Source organism: Mixophyes fleayi, chromosome 12, assembly GCF_038048845.1.
Source record: "Mixophyes fleayi isolate aMixFle1 chromosome 12, aMixFle1.hap1, whole genome shotgun sequence".
Classification (NCBI taxonomy): domain Eukaryota; kingdom Metazoa; phylum Chordata; class Amphibia; order Anura; family Limnodynastidae; genus Mixophyes; species Mixophyes fleayi.
This window is the reverse complement of record NC_134413.1, coordinates 58,827,374-58,838,431: the sequence shown is the minus strand read 5'-3', so window position 1 is coordinate 58,838,431 and position 11,058 is coordinate 58,827,374. Positions and strand designations below refer to the sequence as shown.

The 11,058-nt window shown below is 39.7% G+C and overlaps 1 protein-coding gene across 3 annotated transcripts in view; it reads left to right on the top strand.

The window, feature by feature from the left end:
• Positions 1–1,246: 1,246 nt before the first annotated feature.
• The window catches only part of LOC142108916 (cysteine-rich protein 2-like), a 131,355-nt gene continuing 121,543 nt past the window's right edge, over positions 1,247–11,058 (top strand). Inside the window, exon 1 of one of the 3 annotated variants that reach the window (XM_075192893.1) lies at positions 1,247–1,488. In XM_075192893.1, coding sequence (XP_075048994.1) covers positions 1,446–1,488 — 43 coding nt within the window. In that variant the 5' untranslated portion in view covers positions 1,247–1,445. The remainder of the gene's footprint in view (positions 1,489–11,058) is intronic. The other 2 variants (XM_075192896.1, XM_075192894.1) reach the window with 2 other exon arrangements.

The following is an 11,058-nucleotide window of genomic DNA, read 5'->3' as shown; positions in this document are numbered from 1 at the left end:
TTCTGGTTAGCAGGAGGGAGCAGATAACTGCTCCCAGTCTCTGAATAGGACACAGACTGCAGAGCAAGCCGAGGAGCTCTAAGTCTCACAAGATTTGGTAATCTCGTGAGACAAAGAGCTTCCCTGCTCACTCTACAGAAAGTTTCCACCCTGATGGATGTGAGCAGCACCAGAAGCATAGATAAGTACAGTGGGCTAAGCAGGGGCGGGCTGGGATGCCCCCCGGGCCGCTCAGACTTTCCCGGCCGACCACCTCCCGATACAATTTCCCCGGTTTTTTACCTGCGGCCGCGGCGGCGTCAGCGCACAGGCGGCCGCATCACATGACACGGGATACGGCCGTGTCATCAATGACGCGACCGCATCCCATGTAATGAGATGCGGCCGCCTGTGTGCCCCCCGCCTGAAGTCTCCCAGCCCGCGCCTGGGGCTGAGGGTGTCATAATTTGCCTCGGGGGATGGCGTGATAAATTTAATGTTTTATTTTAATGTATGTATCATTGCCCCATGTTGGCCACACCCACAACACAAGGTGGCCACACCTTTTTCTGTGCCGCCGCGCAAAGTTTCTTTCCTGCGAGAACTGAGGTGGGCCTGTGTACTTTAAATGCCAGGGCTGATTTTTAGTCCCAGTCCGGCCCTGTTCACAAGTGTGGCTAGCAGCAAGTTCAGCAGAGGATTTATAGTGCTATTATAACCTTGTAGCTTAATTTAAGAACCACTGCACGTACAAATTTAATAATACTGTTTGTGTATTGTAGACTAAATATAAATTATTTTTTATAATCGAAGCACAGAAATACAAGATGAAACACTGAAATAATCTAATACAACATGTAAATGTCCACTTTGCTATGTCAGCCTTCAAAATAATTGATAAAACATAAGCAAAAGTGAATTTAAATAAGTAAACGAGGTTATGACCCAGATCTGTGTGTAAGTATATATATATATATATATATATATATATATATATATATATATATATATATATATATATTTATATGTATAAAACATTCATATATGGGTACAATCGGTCGGAAGATTATAGTGTATCCTCTAAGTATATACATGTGTGTGTGTGTATATATATATATATATATATATTCTTACAGGATACACTGTCATTTACTGATTGTACCCATAATTGAATAGAGTCATTTGTTTTCTATCCTCATTGTGTGCAATGGCATTTTGACAAACAGTAGCCAGCACAAGCGTCAAGCTAGAGTAGCAGGGACGGGATAATGAAGGGCGGGGTCGTTAACTGTTTCGTCCGTGTGTTATGCCAATAGGAGCATTCGAAATATGGAGTAGGTTGGAATAGTAGGAGCGGGGAGTGACTGGAACTGCTTGTCACTGACGCAAGGGACCACAGAACGTGGGAGACAGCATTGGCAAGAGCAGCTCATCAAAAAGAGGGTATACAAAGAAGGATTCTAGCTATGGCATCCAAGTGCCCTAAATGTGAGAAGACGGTGTATTTTGGTAAGCTGCGTTCTCGATAATGTGCTATTTTAAATTGTAAGTGCATCTGTGCACCTTATCATCCACTTCTTGTTAGCATCACCTATATCTGATGCCCATATGTATTTATTTTCTGTCCTAAGAATTTAGATTGCCTTATTAATTAAAGCCGACCTTGGTTATTTGCGATTTATATTATCACAATGGGCTGTTCCGCTGCCACATTCTCAGAGGTCCAAATGCAAATACCAAATCCTGTGCACAGATGCTGGTGTAAAGGGCAAAACTATTCAATTATGTGTCTTTTAAAAGCAGCATGATGTTATATTTATTATTATTCCCGGTGTGTATGGAATATTGTAATATACATCTTTGTTAGGCATTACAGTTACTTGAGAAGACAATATAATTGAAGTAATTGATAAAATAATTACACACAAAACTGACCCATTGTTGTGGACTGAGATGTAAAACTGTTTTGTTTGCCACTAATATTTGGTACTTTATGCATGATTCTGTGTCTATATGTGTTTTGCCTCTATGTAATTTGTAATGTGTATTGACAGGGCTTTGGAATTAAACCCATATACTATTCTGTTGCAAACAGATTTTAGACTTTTGACGAATTTGACTATTATGGTGTGGAAGGGAATTTCTCTATTGTGATATTTGCAGCAGCTGGGGTGTGTCTGGAAATTGTGTGTGTACAGTATATTTACAGGTAAAACTCACTTTATGTTGTTAAAATGCCTATCAGGGATTTTTGTTTTATTTATTTTTGTGAGAAAATCTATTCCTGCAAATCATATGGATGCAAGTAGAGTAGTATACATATTTCGTTAAGCTGTGCTTTGTTTTACTTTTATGTACAAAACTGATGTATGCCTATGTTAATGATAAAATAAAAACATAAAATATAAAGTATGGTTTGCTTTAGTCATCCCGGTCACATATTACGAGCATCTAGAGCACCAACCAGTTCTGTAGCTATGGGATCCTATAAACTGCCTAAACCTTTTTCACTATCTGCCTGCTAAAAGAAAAAATCTGCCACGCAGGTAACCCACTATGTGCAAATTGCAGGAGCAATGCTTTATTATTCTGGATTACATGTGACATGAAAATACCAAGTTCAGACAAAGATATTGAATACATCTAAAAACACAGTTGGAATTGTGCTGGATACTTTTCTTGTCTTGGGCAACGGTTTCTGGACCTTGCTCTACTGTCTAAAATATATATATAGTTAAATCAAATCTGGGAAATTTAGACCTCCAAGTTTTAGTTTAGCAAACTCTAGTTGGGTTTGTCTTCATATTTATATAGTATTGGATGTTTTAGCTGCACTTTAAAATCCTCTTTATAATATATCTTGGTGTTTGAATTTCTCCTACAGTTTGCACTATTTAATAAGAAACAGTAGCACCTCTTTTGCTAAGTGTTCAGTGGTTTATCTTGAATGATAAAAACAGCAATACCATGAGAAAAAAATAATGGGAATCACCAATTTTGCTTGCTTTTTTCTTCAGTCTGCTTTTAATGGTTTGTGATGCTGAACTACCATTGTAACCATAGTCACATGGCACATGAATTAGTGAGCAGAGAGGCTTTGGGGTGCCCCTCTGAGCTTTGTCTGCACTGTGGCATTCTCCTTCTCCCCCACTCTACCGTCACATGACATTCTGAGAGCTGTGAACTTATGTACGTTTTGCAGACTGACAGTGTCTGTGTGTGGCAGCCATAAGAAAAATGGATATATCTTATGCAAAGTCTTCAGTCATTTATAAAGTATACCTCCCAACATTTAGATATGCAAAATCGGCACAAAATAAGCCCCATCCTGATCAGCACCAAACTCCACCCCAAACCGCTCACAAATGCCCATTTTCATGTAAGCCCCACCCCATTCGAGGTCCGCTAATCAGAACTGTCCCTCCACAAACAAAATATCTGGGAGGTATGCATAAAGCAAGGAAGGGGGATATGTAAGAGTAAAAAAGGCATGAGAGTACAATATGCTCACAGTAATGAATCACCAAATTGTCACCAAAACTGAGAACGAGAAAAGCGATCAATACCAAAGTCAAAAAGCCCATATTGATGGGAATGGTGTTCAAGTTTGAAAAACAGGACGAAGGCAATTCCAATAGCATGGTATTGCCGATCATAGGGGAAAGACATATACATTCACATAATGAAGTACTATAGGTTTCATTGTTCATATACAGAATATATAATAATGCACTTATATTTCATGCAATTGTATTTGTTCATGTAAAGATACAGTCTGCTGCGATCGTGCTGGACAGACAGTGATTGCCTCTCCTCCTCTAAGCGTCTGAACTGTTGATCGCCAGAGGTGGCACAGTAGTTAGTGGTTAGGTGTTAATTTGTAAGTGTGCTTTTCTAATTGCTAATCGGATAACTTGATGGAATTCTCATTAGGCTCAAATGATGGCAAATTATTTTTACATGACATCTGGTCCATGTGGATAGACAGTATCTAAATTCGGAGTAGATTGGCTATTCTTGTGTTAGGTTAATTACATAATAAGAGTATGATTAGCATTATAAGTGATAAGTAATTAATATGATCAGCGTTATGAGTAATAATAATAATAATAATAATAATAATAATAATATAATATGCAATCAGGGCCTGATTATTCAATAGGCTGACTGGGCCGCAGCCTGGGGCATGAGGCTTTAGGGGGGAGGGCGCAATATAATTAAAAACTGAAATTAATTTTAAAATAGAGAATAGTTGTTTTCCAAAATAAAAACAAAACATGTAGAAAGGTGTTAATCTTGATGTATTCCCATGGTAAAGGCAGAATGTGTCATTCTTGAGTAGGTACTTGAAGATAAACGGGCAGGAGACAAGGATGGCGAAAGCAAGTGCAGATCTAGCCTTTTTTTCAGCGGGGGCGATTTTGCATAACCATGCCCCTCCTGCACTCTGGTTGGCTGAGGTTGGCCGTGCCTCCTTTCCCCTGATGATCGGACTTCTTCACTGCAATTTAATGTCATGAAAATTGCTGCTAGGGGGGAAATTGCCCCAATTGCCCCCCTCTGGGTCTGCCAGTGGGCGACAGGTGCAGGCATGACAACCCCCTTCACATCTTCACCCTCAGTGGCGCTTATTAATGCCTCCATTCTACTATTCAGTCCTGATTTAAATGAAACATGAGTGTGAAATATTTCTGTGATCCTGTTAAAAAGCCAAGTGTAGCAGAGTTTTGAAAACGCAGGAACATAAACATTGATGGGAGGGGGTTTTACAGGAAGGCGGATTTTAAAATAAGGATGAGTTTGTTTTTGCCAACTGCATATCTGCCTGGCGTGGAAGGTGAGGGGAGCTATGAACATATTAGCCTAGAGTGGCCCTATTTATTACAATACAACATTGCAAGGGGTAGAAATATATATATATATATATGTGACTGTTGAGTTACGTTTACCAATTTTCTGTCGTTTCTTCCATTTGCTTTCAAAACCTCACGTGTGTCACTAAAATTGATAGAGATAACCATTTATATTCATATCTCTGAATTACCAGTAATTGATGGACTTGTAAGGGGGAATTCAATTGGCCGAGTTACTGGTAAAAGTAACGCTGCCTGCGCATTATTACCGTTATTACGGTAATAATGGGCTTAATTACTGTTATTACGGTAGTTTCAACCCCGGCTTTCTGCTCGCAGCTCCCTGAGCTGCGACCAGAAAGGCGGGTTAAAATTACCGTAATAACGGTAATACATTTAACGCCACACTAATTCGGGGGGAATTGAATTCCCCCTGTAGTGTATGTATATGGTGTGGAGCAGTACCAGTATTGAAACCGGGTGTAATGTGGGTCTACGTATAATGGTGTATCACTGTAAATGGGTCTGGTGATTTAACACTGTGGGAATCTGACAGATTGTAGGTAAGGAAGCGGGTGGGACGAATTGGAGCTAAGATCTGGCAACTGTAAATGATTAGTGGCTCGCAAACAGAATTTAAAAACAGTGATTTTAGCTGAAAATTCACCTAGCAACAGAATCTTGTAGTGATTTGCCTAGTTTGGCGGAAAATTTAGCTAACAGCATTTTTTGGGCTTCCTACAACCCTATCCAGCAATATATAAGAATACAGAGTGAGAATTGCATCTCATATACAAAATAAGGGAAATTGTATTGCACACAGTGCTAAAAGTGTGGTTCTGCAATTGTACGGACAAATAAATACTACATCATTTTTTAATATAGTTTTTGACAATAGCTTGGTATTCAATATGTCATTTATCATTGATGTAAGCCATGGAGCAAGAATGTGCTTTTATTTATACTAATGTAGCATATCTCAAGTAGCCAAAGGACCAAACAATTTGTATGTACTATTTGTGTGAATATTCTAAAATATAAATTCTAGTAAAGCATGCATGCATTAATGCATAAAAGTAAAAAATACTTTATTTGGTACACCTTTTTAGTGGTGCTGGAAACATTCCTTAGAGTGTTTGCTCCACAGTTACATGATGGCATCATACAGTTGCTGTAGATTTGTTTGCTGCACATTCATGCTGCAAATCTGCCATTCCACCACATCTTAAATGTTCTCTATTGGATTGAGATCTGGGGGTACATGTATTAACCAGCGGTTTTTGCAAACCGCTGATATACTTATTAACGCTTTGCCATGAAATACATTTACCCCCTGGTGTCTGTTGAGGTCATTGGAGTACACTAAATTCATTGTCATGTTCGTGGAACCAGCTTGAGATGAAGTGAGCGTTGTGACATGGAGTGTTATCCAGTTGTTATCTAGCTGTTGCTATAAAGGGATGCACATCTTCAGCAGAGATACTCAGGCAGGCTATGGCATACTTGCCAACTCTCCCGGAAAGTCCGGGAGACTCCCGAAATTCGGGTCAGGCTCCCGCAAGAGCTGGCATTTCTCCCACATCCCGGATTTCTCTGAGAATCGCGTAATTTCACGCGATTCTCGGTGAATCACGCCATTTTGGAGAGCAGGAGGGGGCGGGGCGAGGACAATTGCGTCATTTTGGCCCCGCCCCGAGGTGCAAGTTACTGTTTCGCGGGGCGGGGCCAAAATGACGTGATTGGCCTTGCCCCGCCCCCTCCCGTCCTTCAGTCACGCCCCCTCTCTCGAAAACAAGTTGCCGGGAGTAGGCAAGTATGGGCTATGGCATTTTAGTGAGGCTCAGTTGGTAGTAAGGTTTCTAATGCGTGCCAAGAAACCACTCCCCACACAGATACACTGCCACCGCCAACCTGCAGCATTGACACAAAGCAGGATGGATCCACAGATTCATGTGATTTACATGAAATTCTTACCCATTCTTCTGCATGTCACAGCAGAAATCTAGATTCTTCAGACCAGGCATCGTTTTTCCAATCTTCAACTGTCTCATTTTGGTTAGCTTTTGCCCAGTGTAGGCTCAGTTTCCTGTTATTAGCTGACAGGAGTAGAAGCCTGTCATAATGAAACTCAAAAAATACCTTTAAATTGTGGGGCAGTCTTTATATGAAATCTCTGTCCCATAGTCCTGACTGCGGGCATTTTTATCTTTGAATGTTCAGCAGTATGTCCCATTCATTGCTGCTGTGCATGATCGAATAGCTGTGGACAGATGCTGAGAGTACCTGCCACCGGTGAGTGTGGCAATTAATGACTGCCACTTTCACTTCTATATTTCCCTCCCCACCAAAACATTTATTTTCTTCCCTGTAAAATAATTTAGCTTAGAAAAAAATGATATGCTAGTGATATCTTCATTAAAATTATTCCCCACATACTTTACCTGGAAAAGTAGACGTGCCACAAATCATGTCATAAAACCAATGCCCATTCAGGGGCTGATCTAGTGTCAAGTGCAACTTTTTGGCTTGGTGCAAAATTTTAGTAGAATTAGGGTTGGTTGAGCTGTACCTCTCTCACAATTCTAAATCAGATTGTACATTTTACATTCCCCCTTGCAGTTGTTCAAGTGCAAATTATGCATCCAGTAACTGGTTATACTCCTAACTCTCAATCATCCCCTCAGTTTTCATGATTTTGTGTTATAAAGCCACATTCTGGCTCACGTGGCCTTTAGGGAGAATTGCCTGCCCCCCATTGGAGCTTACACCCTAAATTCCCTAACATACACACACACACTAGTGTCAGTTTTTGTAAGCAGCCAATTAACCTATCAGTATTTTGTTTTAGTTTTTTTGGAGTGTGGGAGGAAACAGGAGCACCTGGAGAAAAACCACGTAAACACGGGAAGAACATACAAACTTCACACAGTGGTGCTAACCACTAAGCCACCGTGCTGCCCACAACAGTTAATATCTTTTCTAATTTGACTAATATTACTGATAGTGAACTGCCTTTCCTGAAGCCTCTATATTTAAAGGACCAAGAAGATTAAATAGATTGTTCATTATTAACCTGAAATACACATGCAGATCTGGAAAAATTTAAACTATTACTCCATTACATGTAGCTGAAGTCCTCCCACATCTTTATTACTGTGTCCTGATTGATCTAATACAAGTCAGCAGGCATTTTATTTAGTTGCTGTGACCTCACTGGCCCGTCTATTGTGTAAATCCTCCAATCCACACACTGCTTTTCTGCAAAGCAAATCTGCAAAACAGTCAGTACCTATTTAGTTAAACAACTTCCTTCTAACAGGGAAAGAGAGAATGATGGATAAATTCAATTAAGTAAAAACTTGAGGTATTGCAGGCATTTTATTCAGCTATGTTAAACACTGTTTTTAATATAAATCAATGTAATATACTTACTTTATTTGCAGTATTGCACTGGACATTTCTCCAAATATGCTCAATTTTCTGTCTCCCTGCCCATCCCATTCCATCTGTGGCATGAGACCTAATGTTGGTAGCTCACTTGTCAAATGTAACTCCAAATTCCTATCATAAATAAAGTACAAAAATAATCTAGCAGGAAATAATATGTTATACATAACTTGCCGAGTTCTCAGGCTCCTGTCCGACTACAGCAGTGACCACATTTATGACGCAAGTGCTAGATACACAAATATTTATTATGCGTTCTCCATGTTCTTGGTCAGTGAGCATCAAAAGTCACATTCTTTTCTGAGGCATAAGGAGGAGATGCTTTAGATATGACTCTCCTACTTCAAGAAAAGGAGAGTTGGTAATTACATAGAGGGTTTGGTCATTTGAAACATGGTAGGCAGGGGTTGTCTTATTGAAAAATAGATGCCTTTTAAAAATTGTTTTTAAAATGTATTTAGGTTAAATTGTATTTACTGTTGGTTTTTCCTCCAAATTGAACTGTGTTACCAGAGGTGGACTCAGGCTTATTTAGTTTTGCAAATGAAGTTAGGAGCAATACAGTCTTTGACCTTTAGGCTAGCCTTATGTTCTGCAAATTTTGTAATGTCCACAAATTGGATATGTCCCTAGGAAAATTACCACATCCTCCTGAATTATACAAGTTATTTAAAAAATGTGTTGTTACCCAGTGATAGTAATATCTGAAAATGCACAGATAATAGCCACATTTATTCTACAAGTATAAAAGGTTACTATTACAATTAATACCATTTTAAATTAATTTTATAATATTTTGATGGAAATATTTGAAAATAAAAAGGTGCTATAAAATAAAATTGCAAATACTAACATAAGTCTATAAACTAGTCCACAGTTGCCAACATTTAAAGTTACTTTACAGCAGGGGTGCCCAGACTTTAGGACTCTGATTTAGTAAAAAAAAAAAAAAAAAAAATGTTTGCGGTCTAACATCAGAAATATGGTCCGCTTAAGTATAATGCTGTAGAAACAGTGTTGACATACCTTTCTCCTAGTCGATATATATAAAATATATAATAATATGTCCTTATTAGATTTGATCTCCTTGATAAGTTGTAAATGATTTTTTATTATATATGATAGGAAAGGTAAAAATGATAAGCATGATCCAATGAAAGTAAATGAAAAATAAATAAACGGTTCAATTCACAAATAAGCCATATGAACTAAAAACGTATAGAAGTCCAACTCATTACTGAATCAAATTCATTGGTATTCCTGCTCAAAAATATAAAGACCAGTTTGTTTAGTGGGAACAATAATTAGTGCACAGACATCTGTTTAGACACTATTTGATACAGTTCATATGTCAAATAGCCGTCTTTGCACACCAAACAGGCCATGGCTCATGGAGGGGCTCAACTCCCTTAGTTTTATGGGTTGCTATTATGCGATCATGATAAAAAGCGGTAGAAATTTTCTGTGTCACCACATCATTAAATATTGCCCCTTGGTCGCAAGACATCACTTATATGCCCCACCCAATAATCATACGAACTATGAAGACATGAAAAAAAGCTCAGTACACACACATTAATCTCTTCCATTGATTTTCATCACACATAACACAAAGTTTCCACCTGGATTGCACTGTCAGGCACTTAAAACCTGCTGTAACGGAGGCTCTCTGGGGTTTGGACAGCTGGTGAACCTAAAAGGGGTGTGCTACATTTCCGCTATACAGGAATCTCTTTCACTTCCTGTTAAAGTGCAGTGCACTTTATTGCAAATTAGACATTTCTTACAAGACCTTTGCTATCCGTCTCAGAACCCAAGATACACCATATTGCAACTCTGCCAAATTATATTAGATAGCACCTGTACGTCTCTGCCTAAGTATACTCAGTCTTGGCACTGAGATTTAACTCTGGAAGGGGGTCATTGAAAGCTAAAGATTTTTATAATGGCAAAGATATGATAAATAGCAAAAATGTATCCAAGTGTTCCATCCACTTGTTGGAGATACCACTCTCTAATTGGTAGTTGTGGCCGGGGCCGAGTGCAATGACATGGACTCCGGCATCAGGAGGGTAAATACCCGGCGCCGCAGGGGTTAAATCACTGGTGCTAGGCGCCGAGTGAAAAGTTATTCATAAAAATGTTTTAAAAATAAATAAAAAATGTATCTTAAATGTGCACTGCAGCAGGGAAAGGGTTAAACCCCGGTGCAGGCCGCCGGGGAGTGTAAAAGTGTATTTTAAATATAAAAGTGTATGTGTCGAATGGGAGCGTAACTATATGTATTAAATGTAAAAATGTGGATTATAATTGTATGAAATTTAAAATGTATATGTGTATAATAAAGAAAATACTTACCCCTTCCCTGGTGGTCCAGAAGAGCCTGCAGGAGCAGCCCTGGATCCTTTACCCTCCGGCAGCCAGCTTCAGTGGCTGTCGGAGGGACTTAACAACCAGCCTCCTGGAATCAAATAGGTCCAGGAGGTGCAGCACCTCCTGGGGATCGCAGGAAGCTAAGTCCCTAGTTGGAGCTCAAAGAGCTTCAGCTAGCGACAGGGCAAGGACTGCTGCCCCGGGATCTGGCTGCTCTCCCCTGGTACTATTTTTGGCCAGGGAGCAGAGCCAGACCCCAGTGCCCAGTCCCTGGAAGTCAGTTTGGGCGGGAGATTTAAAAGATAAATCTCCCACCCCACACAGAGAGGCACCAGGGGAGGAGAGTGGGCTGAGCCCCCCTCTCCTTGACAGCTGGTGGACAGGGGGGGAAGTATACTCCCCACTG